Raw genomic sequence first — 20,706 nt, 5'->3', positions numbered from 1 at the left:
GGTGGGGGGGTGATGTGTTGACAGTCAGGTTACCATGGCAGCTTATGGTTTCTCCTCCACTGAGCCGCCTGTTGTAACATGAAACCTCAAGAGGGCAGCAAGTTCTAATCCGAACTGAAACTACATCACTCACCCTAAAATAATTTCCACATTTCCACAGACGATGGTTAATGGCTGTGCTGAGAGGGAGCATAACAAGAGTGCAACTTTGCCCTAAACTTTCCAGTCGCTGTGTGTGTGTGTGTGTGTGTGTGTGTGTGTGTGTGTGTGTGAAGACGCCGCTCTCCAGAGGGCGTGTTCTGGTTGTGGAGTGAGTGGCCTCCTCTTCTACATCTGCAGCCTAATCGGCGTCCTCTGGCTTCCTCTGCCTTCCTGTGGAAACTGGAAACTGGAAAACTGCTGCGGTGCTCTGTTGTCGGAGCTGAGATCCCTGCTCGCAGGAGTGGGACCCAGGGAACAAACGTCAATGAAATATTATGAACTTCCTCTTCTGCTGCAGAGACAGCAGTTATAAATAGAAAGGGTTATTTTCAGGCAACACTTGTGAGATTTGCTCAGCCCTGGTCTGAGCTGGTCTGGGCTGAGCCTCCGTGTGGAGTCTGGTTACAGGACTGTACCACAAATACACAGCAGGATGAACTTGTGAACTACAGCGCTGTTCTGCCCCACGCCCTTCAGATCTCCCCGCAGTGCCCTTTGTCCATGGAGGAGACATATATCTAAGTGTGTGTTTATAGTAAATCTGAGCATGATGAGCACACCGTTATACTCCACCAATCCATCCATCTCTCTGCCTCTCTCTCTCTCTAGCAAACAGGACTGATTGTACATAATGTAATACATGTAATACAGATCCTACACTGTATCTGTGAATCACTGCTGCTCGCTGTCACTCTGTCAGGCTTCAGGTCGGCCTGCATTCACACTGTCACCACTGCACATTAACTGTGACGTCCACGCTTCAAGGGGTCTGTGTTGCATGTCGTGCTGTTGACAGTTTTTGATTTTAAAATTCATTAAATCTTGAGTTGTATTAATATAAAACACAGTTTCATTCATGGACTGGTAAAACAAGTCGCTGCCACTGCCGCAGACAGACAACGTGACAGGTGACAAGGAAGTGATGTCCTCACTGATGACCTGCCTTGATGAGAGGACTGATTGCATGACATTGACATGAAGCATAAATGTAAATTAAGGCGCTGTTTGCTTATTGTATTTGAATATTGTAACTGTAGAGCAGGTTAAGCCTTTGAAAATGAAAGGCTTTTCAATTTTCATTTTAATATGGTCATAGAACGCAACACGAGTATGTGAAAATGTCTTTTTACTCAATAACGCGCCCTGTGGGGACTGGGGGGGGTCACATGACTGCTGGGCTGAAGAGCAGCAGGAGGACAGGTGTGCTTACCTGGCCCGCTCACACAGGTGCCTTGAGTCTGTGTCCTGAGCTCATTCTCTGTTTGCTCCTCAGTTCAGCTGCCTCCCTCTTCTTTCTGAAACAGTGAAAAGGTGAGGTACTGTGCTGTAAATGGATCTAAAAATACCCTGTGATGATTTTTGACTTTAAAAAGGCTTCGTCATTAAATTTGAAAATAAGTCTGGTATAATCCTTCCGCAGTTGTTCACGTTGTATAATGAAAGATGCCAGTTTAATGGGTATTGCCTAATTTCATTGTCTTGCTTATGCTGAGTGAAAATGTATGTTTACGTTTGTGAGCTGGTTCTTCATTGGCCGATGCTGCCTAAACACTGTTAACGCTTTGCGTGTGTTATTGTCCCACTGAATGAAGTCGAAGAACGTGCTGGCTGCAGCGGTTAATATAAGGAGAGCTAAACTAAATAACAACAAACTGTGTAAATGATGAACAAAATTCATAACTGTTATCGGTGTTTAACTGCTAGTCCAAAACTGACCAGGAGTAAAGTTCTACGATTCATGTATGTTGCTATTCATCAACTTATTCATTTGATTATGGTTACTTAAACTGTTAGGTGAACATTAAGGGCTATATAAATGTATACAGCGCGCTTGTCTCACACACGCACACACACACACACACACACACACACACACACACACACAGACACACACACAGACACACACACACACACACGTACAAAGAAGCAAGGAACGTCATTAAATATTTGTTATCACTGTTCTTGGTAGTGTGAGTCAGATCTTTTCTGTATTGGCCTTGAAAATCACATATCAGCGTGTGTGTGTGTGTGTGTGTGTGTGTGTGTGTGTGTGTGTGTGTGTGACACTGTCTCCAGTTGCTCCTAGAGTCTACCTCCGTCATCTCATCATGACTCATCTTCATCTCCTTTAAGAAAACACAGACACACACACACACACACACACACACACACACACACACCATCAGCTACGACATGAGTCACCTGTTGTAACGTTGTAGTGACAAAGTGACATTTGACCTGTCATCCACTACTGGCCCCCCTGAGAGTATTTCTCCATAGGAAAGGTAGTTTCCTCAGTGTTAACAGACATGATGTGATGGGGCAGGAGAGCAGGAAAACAAACGATTTTACAACCGTCGTGTGACACGAATTTACCGTAAGAACAACGTCCTCTTTCCAAACTGGATCAGCATTCAAATTCCTCACTATAAGATGTTTTGGCATCAGGTGGATGGTTTTCATTTTTGTATATAACCTGTAAAATAAACCACTAAATAGCTTTACATGAATGTCTGCAACTGTGAATATGAATTTACAGCTAAAGAAACGTGTATCTCTGAAATCTCTCTCCTCATTTCTTCACTACAGTGATCCGTGTTCAGGTCACAGCGTTTCATTTCACTTTCAATTCGTAGTAAAAAAAAAAACCTCTCTTGGAAGCCAATCATCTCAAAATTATGTGTTTATTTTAAAATAGAATGGAGTGTGCGTGTGTGTGTGTGTGTGTGTGTGTGTGTGTGTGTGTGTGTGTGTGTGTGTGTGTGTGTGTGCTTGCGTGTGTGTGTGTGTGTGTCAAGGCCACTGGTTTCCTGTTGATGCCCGGCTGTCAGGAATGCCTCCAGCTGGGGTCAGAGGTCAAAGGATGTGTGTCACTGTCACTTCCCCTCTCTCACCAGCAGCAGCACACAAACGCTGTGCCACACTCATTCCTTCGTAGAATATGCAAGTTCAAGGCACGTCTCCTTCTTTTTAACCAGCGCTGCTCATTTAATATTTATTCAGATGAGACAGGTTTCAATAAGAATCACTTTCTGAAGTCGAATCTCACAAAAATTCAATGTTTAATATCAAAAATCCTGCTTAAAAAAACATTGTAAAATCTTCCAGAATCATTAGTCCACTAGGTGCATGTGGTCAAATCATCCAGTTTAAATCTTGACTTACAAAAGTTCATCATTCAGGCTTTGCAGCTGCAGCACTGATGTCACAGAAACCACATCTGGCAACATCAGGAAGGTTAATCAAAAAACTAAAAACAAACACAACCTCTTCCAGTCCAACTCTCCGTAACAGTGGCTTTCTACCCAGACCTGATTAATGCAAAGCTGTGGTTACTGGTGAGACCTCATTACTGTCGAGTCAGAGTTCAAGAAAAGATTACAACTAGTACCTGAAGAAAAATAGTATTAAAATAGTATTAAATATAAATAAGAAAAGAATAATTGGTAGAGATAAATAAATAATTGAATAAATGAATATAAATAGTTGGATCAATCTCTTTCAAGTGGGGAAGCTGCGCACATTCTTAAAGCTTAACTTGATATATTACATGTAAAACAGGTTGTGACTTCAACGACAACCAAAACATTCTGTAATCTTTTGATTTATTTGGTTTATTTGAATAATGTTTTGCAGCCTGAAGAGGTCAAATTAAAAAGTGATCCTCAAATTTGAGTAAAACATATTTGAAAATAAACAATTTTCTTTCTGCTTTTCCGTTTTCCGGTCCTGTTCATCATCCTGCAGACGTATCTCATGAACCCTGCAGGAGGTGCTCACCGCCAAACGCCGGGAGCCACTGCTCTAGAGCTGCATTTTTCTTTAGCCCCTTTACTGCAAATTTCACCCCACGCAAATTATGATGAAATACTCAACTCAGGCCACATTGCGTGATGCATCCAAGTAACTGGATCTATGCTGGCATTTAGCACACAGGAATGCAGGGAGGGATCCGACGGTTCAGGAGGGTTATCTGGATGAAATATGTTCATCTACCAGAGTGATCCCTCCATAAATATGGTGTGTGTTCACGTGTTTGTTGTATGTGAAGTGTCAAGGCCTTGGTTAGTCGGGTCCTTGGGGACAGGAAGCGCTCTGCTATGAGAGCACAAGCCCCTTATTTGTTTTTAGAAAGCGTGTGGTGCGTACGCGTGTCTCTTGCTTGTGTGTCCTGAGGGAAGCGGGTTCCGCCATGCACACATACAAACATGCTCATATGTCTCACACACACACACACACACACACACACACACACACACACACACACACACACACACACACACTAAATCTACTGGGTGGGTACTGGGAATGTCTCGGGCAGGATGCTGGTTTCTAGAAGGAAACTCAGTTCAGACCAGCCCTGTGTGTGTGTGTGTGTGTGTGTGTGTGTGTGTGTGTGTGTGTGCAGTGTGAAAATGTTAAAATGTTTTAATTTAACTAAAAACAAAGGGTATAATAGTTAGCTTTAAATAGAAATAATGCATAATTGGTGAAATGTTTAGCTAAAGTGGGTAAATGGTTAAAGTAGATATCTAAAAGGAAAAAATAAACAATAAACTAACTTAAAGTTTGGCTAAATGGTCCGGTATTCTCTGACAGCCGGAAGATTTACTGCGTGTGCACCAGAATTGGTCCAAATGTGGAAGTAGCATCTGACAATCATGCTGTGTATGGGCCAGATTCGGGCCGTAGAACTGGGCCTATACTTGGCCAGAAGAAAACAAGCATGTGGCCAAAGTATGGGCCGGATTTACTCTGCCATCTGGGGAACCACTAACCTAGAGTACTCACTGTATATATATATATATATATATATATATATATAATCAATTCACCAAGACTTTACACAGAAACTACAGCATTATATAATATTTTCATTGAAGACACAAATGTGTTTACCACTCCTTACTTTCATCCTTTCATGCATACGCACACTCCAGTAAGACAAAAGACACATATCCTCTGCATGTGACATCCATCTCCAGTCAGAGCTTCATATCCTCCTCATGATCCCTCGACCAGAGAGGCTACATCCTCTGGCTGGAGCGAGGGGAAGCTGGCCTCACTGAGACTCTCCGCTCTGCGACAGGTAACACCCCAACTCCACATTTCTGCGCCAGGGCTGAAAAAATCTCCAAATCACTGCTTTCCACTTTTTGATCTTTTTGCCAGGAAGTAAAGATTTTTTTTGTTCGGTGAGAGCTCCCACTGGAAAGTCAAAGTGTTTCTGTTCACGTGGATTTGGGAGAGAGGTTGCGATGTATATCTGATGACTGACTGCTAACGTTTTGCTCTTCAGGTGTCACTTGGGATGGTCTTCTAAGCACCTTCCACCCTGAGCTAAGGATTTGCAAACGGACCTGAGGGGAGAGCTGTAATATTTCTCCTCTGTCTCTCGTAAAAAAGTTGGAAAGGAACATAAAGAAAAAATCAAGACAAAATCACTTTTTTCTGAGGAAAAACAAAAAAGAAAAGGGACGGGAAAAGAAGAGAAAAAAGGAATCATGATGGAACTCACGATCCAACTCATCCCAACGGGGGAAATCATCCTTTCCCCGGGGAAAAATGGAGAAAACTACTGCCACAGCTGCAAGGTCAGTTCACACACTGACACAGATCTGAAGTCAGATCTTCCCACTCGTCCTTCGCTTTAATGGGTTTTTCTTCAGCTCAGTTTGTAGAAACTGATGCTGGCGCAGGTGAGGCATCCACAGGGATGATGTTGAGAAACACTGACGTATTTTAAGAAGTGTAAATTGCTTCCGTTACACTGTGAACTTCATTGATGAATCAAAAAGGCTGTGGTTAGTAAATAAGTTTAAATCTCATTTTACTCTGAGTTTTTTCATAGTTAATTATACGTGTTAAAATGAGCTACCTCTTATAATATTGAATATATAGTCTATACCAGGAATCCTGCTGAAAAGATGTTCACACACAAAGTTCACAGCATTTAAAAATATAAATTACACATTAAAGGTCTCTACCTTTAACATACAGTGCAGGTAAGATGTTGTCCGTCTATTCTCTTATAGAAAAAGCAGTGATACTGATTCCTGCCTCAGCATATGAGAATCCAGCGCAGACCTTCAGACGGCTGCATTTTAAAGCTGCTATGATCAATATTTTTATATCAACAATGGATCTGTAGTAAGGATGTTTCCCACAGAGAATTACAGCTTCACTCTGCAGTTCCTCTCAGCTCTGCAGCGTGTTTTAACGTCTTTGAACTCGCTGTATTGTTTTGGATGACTCTCATCGCGCTCATCAGAGTCGTATCCAGCAGCAAGCAGCTGTTTTCAGTTTGTTTTTGCTCTAAAATCCCACAAAACTGCTGTCAACAATGTTAGCGACTAGGACCTGAACTCAGTGCAGCATTTGGCAGCTAAAGAGCCAGATCTTTCTAAGAGGTTAGTGGAGACTCAACCAGAGGTGAGAGAGGAGCGACTCCAGATGAATGCCGTCTGCTGGATGTGTAAATAGGCAACTGTTCACTAACAGCTTCACCATAACTTGTGTCAGTGTTGTGTTTACAGCTTGTTTACGCTGCCCCCAAGTGGCCAAAACCACCCCCCCACCCTCCCAAAAAAACCCCACTGACAGCAGGTTTGCCAAAGTTAGCTGCAAGGCATTTCCCACATTACTAGCACTGACTGAAAGCCGCACTCTGCTACCTCTGTTTTTTTGTGACTTCACCAGCTTCATACTAAATCACCGGAGCACCTCTTTAAAGTTACACACATTTTTAACTGTGGAAATCTCGTTGATCACTTGTTGCCTGTAGCTTCAGCACTGTTGCCATGGCGATGTTTCCCCGCATGAAACAGAAACAGAAATTGCTCCTAAGCATTTTAACACGTGTTTTAAACATCATATCCTCGTGTAGGAGGCCGGTAATAAAGACAGCTGACGTCTAATATCTATATAAACTGTAGCTGAGGAATGAAGGGAGAGGGCCTCTTCAAAATCAATCCTCCCATTAGTACGAGGTTGGTACAGTCCGGCGTGGGCCGACACCAGATTAGGATGTATAGTAAGAGGAATGCGGTGTGGTTAATGCAGCCTGCTGCTGGCCGGTCCGTGATGATTGGGGAGGTGAGGAATGTACTGTAGCCTGGACGGGAGGAAGCGACAAAGACATTCCAGTACACAGCTTCATTTTCTTTTTTTTCCTCTTCCCACATTCCTACAAGGTCAAATCACCCTGCGTGTCTGGATGTGTGTGAAACCTGTGTGTGTGTGTGTGTGTGTGTGTGTGTGTGTGTGTGCGTCAGGGTCATTTTAGCATCCAAATGGATCTTTTTCCTGCATTATATCTTATGTAATTCACAGAAATGTTGAAATCAGGTATAGGGGGGAGTGACAAGGGATGGTCGTAACATTTTAGACATTTCCATCTGTGTCTTTTAAACCAGTGTGTTCAAAAGTTTATACAAACTAGTTGCGTGTGTCTGCTGTTACATGGTGTAGGTGTAAACTGGAGTGAAATGTGACATTACTATTTAAGGAGCGTGACAAAAAGTTGATATTGAACCTTTTTATTCAACATTTAAAGGACTTTTTTAACATAATTAGTTTGTGTGTGTGTGTGTGTGTGTGTGTGTGTGTGTGTGTGTTACAATTAACCCAGACTCTTGTGGCTGTTAACTATAGCTTAACTGGCAGCTAACAGCTAAAATATTAGCACTGTCAGCTAGCATTAAAAACATCTACATAGACTCACAGTAAACATGACAAATGTTCGAAGAGTTTAACTACAGAGCAGACGGAGCTGTTAGAAAAATAAATGAAGTAAAAAAACAACAAACTTTCTTATTTTACCTTTCTTTGTTTTTTGCTTCTAAAATCAGCTGTGTCTGCCGCAGGGTGCTTTGAGCATTGAGCAGGTAAAAAGTGAATCAGGTGATTCGTAACTTGTCCCTGATTGGAGAAATTGGAAGTGTTACAACTAACGTTTTGCTAAGTTAAAGCAGGAAAATTAAGTTGCTCCAAAACAAATGAAAACATTAAGTAAAGTGCAGCTAAAGTTTGGGCAATGTTTCCTGGTTTTGGTTCCTCAGAAGTGGAGGGTGCCATGATGGGCCTTTCCATCCAGTACACTCTGTCTATCTAACGTTGCCTTGTCAACAGGATACAACCTGTGTGTGCATATGTGTGTGTGTGTGTGGTTCAGTGTGTGTGTGTGTGTGTGTGTGTGTGAATGCCATTGGCTGTGGGTTGTTGAATCGATCACCCCCCCGTCTGGCAGTGCAGACATACTACAGTGACAGCTGACCAGCTGGCTGAGGTCACCTTCACAGGGACACAACATGTTACGTAACTCTGCAATGTCTGAAATCACAGCAATCTGTTGTGTAGTAGTTTCTGTCTTTCATTCTTGACATGCAGTATACAAAGTACTTTTACTTGAGTACTGTACTTGAATATATTTTTCGAGTATCTATACTTTACTTGAGTATATTCTTATTGTAAACGTATGACTCTTACTCCACTACATTTAAAGGAGAAATGTTGTACTTTTGACTCCACTACATTTCTATGAAGGACTCTTACTTTGAAGCAGAGCTTTTAGTCAGAGCAATGCATTTTCTTTTATTTTGAAAACGTGACAGACCTTACACTGTGTTCATCACAGGAGAAAAACCAATCACAGCCAACTCCTGCCCTGTCAGTCATGTCTGAGCCTGTCAGTGTCCTAATGATGGCGACGTCAGATAAAGATGAGGCAGAAGATCCTTCACCAGAGACCACCACGGTCTGATCTGGAGTCTGTGTTTGAAACATTTAGGAATAAAGAAAGATTCCTATTGTTTTAAATGCCTGCTGTGTTTACCACAACTAAACTTCAAAAAAGAAATATGAAACGACAATTTATTAATTGTTGGTTCAGTTGTGTTTTTATGGCTTTTTCTATTGGCTTTGTATCATATTCTACAATATTTTTATTCTACATGTTCATTCGGTTCTGTAAATACAAGAATGTGTTCACATAAAAATATGCTTTAAAATCAAGCACTCTGGTACTTAAACTCAAGTATTTTGACTGAACAACTTTCACTGGTATTGGAGTCCTATTTGAGCAGGATACTGGAGGATACTCTGCATAAAAGTACATTGAACTTTGACATTAACATCATTATTTTTGTCATTGGGAATTCCAGCTGGGGAAATCATAGTGAAAATAAAACTGTTTTGCACATTATATATATATAAAAGAAATCACTCCCAAACCAGACTCCATTACTGCTGTAGACATTTAGAGGAGAATGTAAAAGTGTTAGTTCACTAATGATGACTATTTCAAATCAATTGCCTCACCCTCATATTAACTGGCTTGTCATGAAGGAGACTGACTCTCCTGCTGAACAGGGAGAGGAGCTCTGCACACACACACACACACACACACACACACACACACACACACACACACACACACACACACACACACTCTCTCTCTCTGCAGCGTCAGTGTGAAGCTGCAGTGGCACCGCTATTGACGGTAGAGGGTACGATAACTCTTTGAAACTGATATCACCAGTTATGAGAGCAGTTTGATGCAACTCTGACACTTTATGCTGCAATTATGTTGTAATATGCAGCTGAGTTAGAAGAAGAAGAAGAAGAAGAAGAAGAAGAAGAAGAAGAAGAAGCAGAAGAAGAAGAAGAAGAAGAAGAAGAGATAAATGACCCGTTCAGATATCTGGTTATTTTAAGGATGTTTTACATGCTTGTGCACAAGTCAGATGAAGCAGTTGTAAAAGTTTAGAGATATTTGACTGAAAATATAGACATTTATATATATTTTGAATGCAATTTGGTTTTGTGATATGTAGGAGCCAGACTGTTACTGTCCCTGCACGAAGGGGGCTTTGAAAGCTTGCAAAGCGTGGCGGGTTCCCTCACAAAGCCGCAGCGCTTCCCGTCCATTAGACAATAAGATAACGAGGCTGCCTGGTTACATGTTTGTAGAGAAAACAAATGACGACATGGTGCGTGGCTCGTCTAAAATAAACCGTGCCACTCATGCAGGAGATGTGGGATGTGTTCTCGCTGAACTTCCTGGTAAATGCGGGGCCGCTCTGCCCTCCACTGACAGAAAAGGAAGGTGGAAATTACCACACCACTCCCAGGGAGGGTTTAGGGGAACCGAGTCCCAGTAAAAACCGCACGCTTCAAGTGTTTTTTTTTTTTTTTTTACTCATTTACATTAACACCGCCATCTGCCATTTCACCACTGACATATTATTATGACTAAGTGTGTAGCACCATGACTATACTGGTGAACCACTAGAGGAGAGGGGGAGGGTCCCTTTGCTGAGGCTGCAGTCTGCGAGAAGCCACAGCTGTGACACGGTGGGAGCGCTGGTGTGGACTGGGAGTGGTGGGAGGGTCAGGAGAAACCCCGCAGGACTGCGAGCTACCCGCTGTCAGACAGACACCAGGCACTGAGAGACTGAACCAGACTACCACCAGACTAACAGGACGACAAGAAGTCAGTGAGAGAGGAGAGAGACTCCCGCCGCGTTTTTCACCTCGGCTGTTTTAAGGTATGTTTTAATGTTCGGTATAAACACCTGACTTAGCAACAGCCCGATTGCCGCGCTTTCTTTTAGCTTTACTGTAACTGTTGCTAGCTAGTGAACTTTTCTTTTTTCTTTTACTTGTAATGACAAAGGGTGTCGTAGCTGTGTGTGTGTGTAACAGCTGTTTAACACACAACTTTCTGCAGTGTAATTTGTGACATTGCAGCATGTTTGAGTGAGTGGGCTGAAAGTTTTCACCCTGTGTCCAAACTTCATTCAAAAAAATGGCGATTTAACGCTTTCCAGCCTGTTTGGCGGCGGATTTACTCGGTGAAACAGACAGTTTTGGATCAATAACAAATCAATGAGAGCCACTGATAAATTCGGCTTGATCAACATTAAATTGTTTGTATTACTTTGACTGTATTAAAGCGTTTACACTCGACCTGCCTGCAGTTTCCAACTGCCACAAAGTAGATCTGCGGTGCGAGTCTAGCTCAGTTCAGAAGTTTAAAAACTACATTTAAACACGGTGTTACGTGTATATGTTTACGCCGATTTAAGAAATTAATGCTAGTCATGATTTCTGAATGTGTTTTTCGTTTAGGTTGTAAGGCAGAAAGCGAAGAAAACGAAATCTGATTTTACGTGTATTTTTGAATGAAGTCTGGTTTAACCGTCGCTCCTTTTTACGTGTCAGTTGCCGGGACCTGTAGCGCCTGTTGAATTGGTTTTTTTTAGTGACGTTCATTGAAAGCAGTGGTGTAAACTTTTGGCCACGTACTGTGCCGCGTTCAGGGGCCAATCCGCCAGTCTTTTTATGGACGCCAGACAGACACAGATTAAGACAGTTCACTAAATAGCTAATCTCGCAGTCTATCGCACCTGTGAGCACAACAAACTGCTGTAAAGTTGATAGATTCGTGCCTGTCAGCAGGGGGGGTGGGGGGGGTGGGGGTGGTGGTGCATTTGGTGTTTATAAATGCAACATTAACCATCATCAGTTTTGTTGTGGCAGATGAATAGTTCTTAATAATATCTATCAAAGGCATATCAACCATAAACATGATAGCTGCAGGTAAATCCAGTTTTACTTATCTCAACTTTTGACAGACCCTGTGCAAAGCTGCCAGCTGTCCGGCTTTAGCTGAGAAACTCTCTCTGTGGCTGACGAAGGTTTTGTCAACAAGCCTGTCCACCTGTTAATGTGTGTGTGTGGTTTGTAAATGAGGCGAACACAAGGGAAGCACCTGGCAGTCAATGCAACCCATTAATACCAAAACAAAGGGGCAACAAAAATTCTGATTAATGATTTTAAATTAAAAAATGATTAATATTGACGTGTAATTGATAGAATACACTCCATCCATCCATTAGCTATATCGCTCATCCTTTGAGGGTGGTGGTGTGGATGTTAGAGCCAATCCCAGATGACATTGGATGGGGGCTGAGTACATCCTGGACAGATCGTGAGTCTTTCACAGGGCTGACATATTGAGAAATTGGAATAATTTAACTGGTCATTATCTTTTCTCCTCTGAGAAAAAGTTTATAACCTACTGATAATGAGTGAGGGAGATTACCCGCCGGGCAGGGGAGGAAACTGCACTGGACATTAGGAAGATGCACATGGAGATTGAAACCATGAAGAGAGAAGTGTGAAGGAATGAGCCAGCGTAGGCGGGGATACTCCTCAGGGGTCAAAGCTTCTTAGAGCAGCCGACCTGTTGCTTCAGGGTCACCTGGAGGGCAGGACCTCCTAGCGTTCGCTGCAGCTGCCTGTCACTCTGCTGCAAGTTTGGGTTAAGCTCCTCTAAATGACAGTTTGTTGTTGGAGATGATTGGCTTTGAAGCACTGGCACAGACAGCTGCGTTGCTCTGTGTTGCTCTGTGCATAGCCTGCACCGTTATCCAACAAACGCACATCAATGCACTGCTGTCAATAGTTTTTTCCAAGGCAGATCCATGTGTTGTGTTCTCCCTGGTGAGATTCATTTAGCTGCTGCTTGTTTCCATTGGAGCGATGTGGTGCAGATGCTTAAAGGCAGATTTATTCCCGAGTGCTGCGCTTCAGGCTTTTTTTAATCTTGATGGCCTGTGTTTTTTTGATGATATTTCTGGTTCGTGGCCGTGACAGAGTCATGGCCAGAGTGGTGTTGGGTAATTTGGGATTAGAATGAGCTTTTACCCTAAATGTCTGCCTGCCTCGACATGGTGAGGCATTTCGCCCTTTGGCTCTGTATACCTATTTTCACATAAATAAAACAAAAAGGGAAATGCTTTTAAGTGTATTTTAGATATTTTCAGATGATGTTAGCATGAACAAGTACTAAGACTTATGAGCATTATGAACATTTTCATTTTATTTGAGGTGGCGAGTCGATTTATTGTGCTTGCTTTGCTTTGTTTGACTATTTATCTGATCAAATACCAGTCTGACTTTGCCCCCATTGTTATTGCAGTTAGTAGATTCCTTCATGGCAGATTCCTATCTTTACGACTCCATAGTTCAAGGAGTATGAACATGTAGAAGTAGTGAACTAATAAAATGCATTATTGTAAAAATGCTGGACCCCTAGAACTCCCTCCATGGACTTCACTATGAGAACCACGGCTCTTTATTTGATGGATATAGGAACTGCTGTTGACAGGGTGAAGTTTTTCATGATCATGTAGTCTCTCAGTTACATGTCGGGCGGATCCTGGGAGGAACCCATAGGATACACCTGACAGCCTGGCTGTTAGCCAGACCTCCACCATCACCTCTACAGCAGGAAGGACACTCACACACTTACGTTCTTGAACTGTGTTATAGGAACTGCTTAGCAGGGGATATATTTCCACTTTCATGACCTTTTGTGTGTGAACCCGTCATATCAAACTGGAGGAGGTTTACACCACATACAAATTAAAGAAATGGGCAAAACACTGGCAGGGCTCATGGGTGGGAAGCCAGTGAGGGATCATGAACTTGTCAGGTGACTCCCCCCTCTTTGATAGGGCCATCTGCATGCAGGGGGGTTGGGATTTAGGCGTAGTTGTTTTAGTAATCAGGAATTTTCATCGACCATTGCTATAGATGCTGGAAGCTTTAGCGTTAGCAAATCCATCCATTCATTCATTTTGTGCTAGTTATAGTCTTGTTCATCGTGATGTTGCTAGCATACTATGAGTATTGTTTATAGGTGTTTTAGCGATAGTTTGATATTTTAGGAAATATGCTTATTTGCTTGTTAGCTTAGCTTGTTTTTTTCACAGCATTAACATACAAGATTGTGTTAATTAATGAGCTTTAGAGATGCTGATAGGTTAATTTTGTTTGCTTTGGATAGAACAAGGCTAGCTGTTTCCCCCAGATTCCAGTCTTTATGCTAAGCTAAGCTAGCTGCCTGCTGCCAAAAATAAGTGTATTTCCCAAAATGTTGAACTATTCCTTTTAAGATGCTATGTATGTTACCTTTTAATGGAAGAAGAAATAGGAGGAAAGATAAACTGAACCACTAACTTGCACAACTCCATGTATAAGTTCACTGATGGGTTATACAGCTGTTCCATGTCATACACATTAAGCCAGACATGCCTTGTTTAAGATCTGGCATCTGTGACTACAGTGTGAACCCAAGCATTAAGCTGAGGCCCGGGTTTTGGACATGTTGCTCTGATAACATTAAGCACAGATATCAAACTAGACTAAGCCAGGCAGAGGACTGATAAGGTCTTAATGCAACAGCAGTTTCCAGCTCCAAGTGTATTTATGGCCTTTGTACTCATTTCTTAAGACATGGCAGGGTTTGGCAGCATGGGTGACTGAGGGCCACATCAGATTTTATCGTCTGAGGCTGGTGATAGCGGATATTTAAAATTGTCAAATTTGACATAAATCATGCTCTAGTTTGAGTGTGTGAATTGTTGTTGTAAAGCACCATTGGAAAGGACGCCTATATTTGACATTATAAAAGTTTCTATGCCATTTGTTGTACGTATTATTAAATACACTGAATTCCTCCGTAGCTGTCGTCATGGGTAATGACACAAACAGGATAATATTTGATATTTAACAAAAGACCAGTGTCTGTAAGATGATGTATCCTCGGGAAAACTAAGGAATAAGACTGAGATACAGATCAAAGATCGGGTTAAGTGATAATTAAATTGAGTGGCTAAAATTAGGGTTGGTGGTGTGTGTGGGAGGTTGTTTAGATGATGACTACTGCTGATACAGACTGTGAGTAAGTGGGAAGTTGAGTCAGACTTTGAGATGGGAACGTGTTGGAGACACTGGATGGCGATGGCTATTGATTCTAGGCTTCGCCAGACAGACAGTCGGAGACAGAGAAACGGATATAGGATGAGAGGCAATATTTACATTAGAGCGTGTTTGCCCATAAGCAGATATCTAGTGCTGGAGGTTTAGATTAAATTGGCTCACTCATCATTTTGTGAATCAGTGTGCATCCACCTTTCTGAAGCTTATATTAACTCACATCTCCAATTGGGTCAGGAGACTGACAGGGCGGATAAGTGCAGGGTCAGCAGCAGAGTGGGGAGTTATACCAGGCCGCTGTGGTGAAGAGGGAGCTGAGCAAGAAGGCAAAGCTCTTGATTTACCGGTCGATCTTTGTTTCAACCCTCACCTGTGGTCATGTGCTCTGGGTAGTGACTGAAGGAATAAGATACAAGCAGCTGAAATGAGTTTCCTCCGCAGGGTGGCTGGGCTCGGTCTTAGAGAGAGGGTAAGGACATCTGGAGGGAGCTCAGAGTAGAGCTGCTGTTGCTTAATGGTGAACAGTTGATGTGGCACCTGGGCGACTTCCATTGGAGGTCTTCCAGGCGCGTCGAACTGGTAGGAGGCTTTGAGGTAGACCCAGAACACACTGAAGAGGTTATTTATCTCATCTGGCCTGGGAACGCCTCTGGATCCCCCAGGAGGAGCTGGAAAACTACCTTGCGTAACGTCCTGCCACTGCGACCCAAGCTTGGTTAAGCAACAGAAAACACACGAATGGATTGAAGTTGAGTCATAATTGATGAATTGAGCTGGAGGTGTCAGTTGTAGTGGAAATCCTGAGAGAAATTAGTGCTGGTTCAAGTGTGTAAACTAAAAGATAAAGTGAGTAAATTATGTATGAACAGCGAAAGGTGCGGGAGTTAGAAGAGCAGAAGCTTTTCTGTCATTCAGAGGGGAAGACCTGAGACCTAAAGTGGTTTGAAACGGCAGTTTAAATGTATATTAATCTGGATTAATGTGTGGCATCTCAAGTAGTGAACATTACTCTATCACCGTTGCAGCACCTCTTTGCAATTTATGTGTTTTTCCGTAAGGCTCTTGCCCAGTGAAGCTTTAAGTGCCTCAGAGTGTGTTGGAAATTATACAGAAACACTTTTTTTTTTTGAGGGAAAAAGAGGATGTAGCAGAATGGAAGTAATGAGGGTACGTGTCTGGCTGTGCGTCAGAATATGTGTTACCTGTATGCTGACGACTCACAGTCTTGGAGGGTGTGTATGTACAGTATGCGTGTGTGTGTGTGTGTGTGTGTTCCTGATTAGTTTTAGCCTGCTGCTGTGGGCAGCTGCTTTAGCTTTTCCATGCGATTCTTTCCCACATCCCAAAGCTAGCACAGCGGTAGAGCCGGCCCCGCCCTGCTGGGAATAAATGTGAGTGACTGAGTCCTGCTTCTCCTCAGCGCTGCAGCCTTGACTGCTGTGGGACTGGAAACCACCCTGGAAATGAGTCAAAATCCACGCCAGCTTCACTGCCATTTTTGTACATGCAGTGTAGCTGCTGTGAGATGGGAAGTCCTCAAATGACTTCAATATGAACACTCATGACAAAAGCTTCAGAAAGAGTTAATATAGTAGTACAGTTTTTTTTTTTTTTCATTTTGTTGGCTTTGGTTTAGATTCCTTTCAGCTCAAGTACCATTGACTTGATGAAACTGGATTAAAGGAACACATAAATCTAAAACAAAGTCTTTAAAGTCAGCGGAGTGGAACACAAACATGCAAGAGAAACAAAGCAGCCGCAGGGATTTAACCAACACATTCAAGACATTAACATACATGGATTCATTCATGTGGTTTTTTTAAAGTGATAACTGTGTTTATATTTGGCAATATATTAAAAGAACTCGAAGCTTGAAGGAATGTTTCAGTCCAGCTCCTGAGTTTGTTCGTCCCATATTTTAGTCTGGCAGGATGACGCTGGTGTCAGCTGAGGACAGAAGTGCTCATTCATGTTTACCTGCAGCAGTGCTGACTAGCTCGCTTTCCTAATCCTGTTCTGTTCTACACTGTCGCACACCCTCACCTGCACACCATCTCTCAGATTAACCAGATAATACGAGATAACTACAGGTAATCCTGTTTCATCTGCTCCTGCACATCTTTTATGTGTAAACTGCCAGGCCAGAGGCAGAGGAGCTGCGTGGGTGTTTGTGTGTGGTTTGGTTCTGTTTTAGAGATATTTCTGTTGAACGGCTTTGTTTTAATCCTGTTGTAACATTTTTGGATATTATACCGGGACATTGGAGCCGCAACCACTTTTTTTTTTTCTGGAAACTTATTAGATGTTACTCAAGCACTTATCCCCACGTTAGTCACAAAAATAATCCATGTACAATAATAGACTGTGATGTTTATTTGAATACCTATTAATGTGAGTCATTGTATTCCAGCCCTGCTTCCCACACATGGAGAAGGTAGGTGGTCAGAGGATTACCCCCCCCCCCCACTCCCATAGTGTGCAAGGTAGACTGCGTAGACAATCCCAACATGCCCTTCACCTGTTCAGCATCTTGTTCTGATCACTCCTCCCTCCCCGCTCATCCTTGTAATCATGACAAACTGACCTGAGCCCTCTGGATCCTGTACCGAGTCATACCTGTAATTATGTCAGCTCCTGTCCCGTGTTCGTACCTATGATTTTTCCAACTGCTTCCAAACTATACCGTGAGAGTTGAGACACACCCACCCACTCTGTGTTTGTTGAGATGTGACACCAAAGGCAAATCTCAGGGTTTGCTGAAACAAGGATGCACCTGTTTTGTGTGTGTTTGTGTATGTGTGTGTGTGTGTGTGTGTGTGTGTGTGTGTGTGTGTGTGTGTGTGTGTGTGTGTGTGTGTGTGAGAGTTTGTGCTGGATTGATGCAGGACTCTGGAGCACACTGGAACATTTTAAGCCACTCCTACTCAGACAGAAATAATCACCAAATAAATTCTCTTCCTCTTTATCCTCCACAAACCTGTTTTCGGCTCACATAAGCTCCAGTTTTACCACTTTTAGCTGAGGTCTTATCTCTCATTCAAGCTAGATGTGTTGAATTTGAAAAAGCGAGAACGAGGTGGAAAGATTGAGGCATGCCTGTATCATGAGAAACTGGAATCTGGTGACTGGAAGAGACATGGGAAAGAAAGAGCTGGACTGATAAACAGCACAGAAGCCCCATGGCTTCATTTAAAGTCCATTTAAACACAGTTTATTTTGGCCTGTGGGTGACTAATACATATATATATTAATAACTCACGTTGTTGTGTGTATAGCAAAATTAATTTGACAAACAGGCAGCTCTAGTGGTTTGGTGAAGGTTACAGGCAGTGCTGGCTGATAAGCTGCTGTATCTGGCGAGCTAACCATTGACATGCTAGCTAGCTAGCCGAGAAAAATGCTAGTGCTAATCATTGATTTTCTTTTCTGTTGTTTCCTACATTTTGTTCTCAGGTTTGAAAATCAATTCATTGAATACGGGGGAAAGCTCTGGGTTAGCTAGCGTGCCAACAGTTTGCACGCTGGTTAGCTTGGATGCTAAGAGGACATAGCTCACACAGTTTATCCCGAGAACATGCATCATTTTTCTGTACTGATCTGTTTACTCCATTTTATCCTCAAGATTGAACATCAGTTCATTCAATAAAAACTAAAAAGAGGGGGAAAAGCTCTGAGTTAGCTAGCTTGCCAACAGTTTGCACGCTAGCTGGCTTGGATGCTAACAGGACATAGCTCACAGTTTATTCAAGAGATGTTATTTATACTTTTCCATCCAATAACTGTCAACAAAACATGATTCTTTTGTAGACAATTTATACTTTATCTAAATAGGATTAAATAAAAGAGGACTGGCGCTACACAGCTAGCACGCTACATTAGCTAAAGGTTCGCACTGTCTAGATGTCTGGCTATATTCTTTGCAAATAGTGAACCCACTGATTCAATTTCATTGAAATAAATGGATTTAGTCAATAGCAAAACATTTATTTTCATCAGGATTCAAATTGTTCTTATTCCACAAAGATGACGAATCAAGTTTTTAAAATAGGGCACATTGGATGCCAAGTAATCCTCCTGCAATACAATAGGCGTTCTCTAAATGAGCAGTGTAACTGAGTGGAAAGAAACTGTGTGTGTGTGTGTGTGTGTGTGTGTGTGTGTGTGTGTGTGTGTGTGTGTGTGTGTGTGTGTGTGTCCTTGGTTAAGACTATGAAGGCTTCCTCTCTCACTCAATACCTTTCATTAACCTTTAACCAAGTCTTTCCATGGAGCTTTGATAATAATGTCAGCACAGTGCAGGCAGGTGTGGCCTTGGACCCGGAAAGAGAGGGATTGAGAGGAGGAGGAGGAGGTAGAACGTGAGAAATGGCAGAAAAAGAAGTGTGGAAATGATTTGGATTGGTGTCATGAGGTTGAGAAAAGTAGAACTAAATGTGGCATGAAAGCATTAACAATTACCAGCACAAAGAAAGAAAGGAAGGAAGAAAGAAAGAGAGCAGCCTATAGAGTCTGAAGGAATGTAAACACAGCTGATGAATGAGATTAGAACGGCTGGTACAAATAAGGCTGATACTGGTTTCTGATGTCTGATATGGATAATAGTAATTCGTTCAATCTTTGATTCTTCACCTGTTCATTGATATAAAAAAGCTGATGTGTATCCCAGCATCCATTTGGTGTAAAGCAGGGCCACACCCCTGACTAGAGAGACTGTCATGGTGCCATGTGAAGTCCTTATCAGACCACTCTCTGTCTCACTTGTGCCTATTTTTATGTTGCATTACCCTCCTGTGCAAACCATGTGGCTTCACGATCTGGGTCAGGAGTTTAATGTTCACCTGCTTTACAATCTTTTCCATGACTGCAGGTCCAGCTCTGGAGGTAAAAGCCTCACAGGGTTTCCTCAAGTTTTAAAAGTCTTAACGTAATCAGTCTCCTGTCTTATCTCAGGTTGTGAAAAAGCTTCATAAATTCATAAATTAAATGTTAAAGGCCTTGATTTTTACAGTTTCAAGTGGCTTTCATGTGTCTATAGTTGATCATCAGCATGTTAGCTTTGGTCGTCATGGTGAACTGTTGCATGCTGATTTCAGCATTAGGTCAAAGCACAGCTGTGGCTGCGTACAGCCTCAAAGAGCTGCTAGCGTAGCTGCAGATGTTTAGTCGTGTTTACTGGTAAATAAAAAGCAGACCTGTTATTCGACCGAGAATAATGTACATGGTCAGCATGTTCAACCCGCAGCCGAGCAGGATTCCCCAGCTGTTTCTTAATTAATGTATTTTTATGCTCTGCACAGCTGTGAACCACATACTTCCTCAACAAACACAAATAATCAAAGCTTACTATCTAACATACCCCAACGGCCCTGCCTAGTCTGACTATGAAAAGTGGTTTAGATGGAGTTAAAGTGTGTGTGTGTGTGTGCGCGCATGTGTGTGTGTGTGTGTGTGTGTGTGTGTAGGGATGTGTAGCTGTCTGGTCATTGCTGGCTGACTAACATCCTGAACAATAATGGGTAATTGGCTGCAGGGTCATTTTTTCTGGTTCCAGACACAGATTTTATTTCACTAGAAGCTGCAGCATGCAACGTGTGTGTGTGTGTGTGTGTGTGTGTGTGTGTGTGTGTATTTGTATTTTTGTTTGTGTGTGTGTGTGTGTGTGTGTGTGTGTGAGAGTTTGTGCTAGATTGATGCAGGACTCTGGAGCACACTGGAACA

General features: G+C 42.4%; 1 protein-coding gene across 2 annotated transcripts in view; it reads left to right on the top strand.

Annotated features, from left to right (window-relative positions):
• The first annotated feature begins 5,277 nt into the window (after positions 1-5,277).
• Positions 5,278-20,706, top strand: part of LOC111671273 (unconventional myosin-Ic) — a 57,996-nt gene continuing 42,567 nt past the window's right edge. Inside the window, exon 1 of one of the 2 annotated variants that reach the window (XM_087179850.1) lies at positions 5,278-5,795. In XM_087179850.1, coding sequence (XP_087035976.1) covers positions 5,706-5,795 — 90 coding nt within the window. In that variant the 5' untranslated portion in view covers positions 5,278-5,705. Of the gene's footprint in view, positions 5,796-10,376; positions 10,749-20,706 lie in introns of those variants that run through there. The other variant, XM_023428364.2, reaches the window with a different exon arrangement.

The sequence above is a fragment of the Seriola lalandi genome, unplaced genomic scaffold, assembly GCF_002814215.2.
Source record: "Seriola lalandi dorsalis isolate HSWRI2012SDOR001 ecotype SW California unplaced genomic scaffold, Sedor1 jcf7180002054874, whole genome shotgun sequence".
Lineage (NCBI taxonomy): Eukaryota > Metazoa > Chordata > Actinopteri > Carangiformes > Carangidae > Seriola > Seriola lalandi.
Note: the sequence above shows the minus strand (reverse complement) of the source record. Positions and strands in the feature narration are given on the sequence as shown.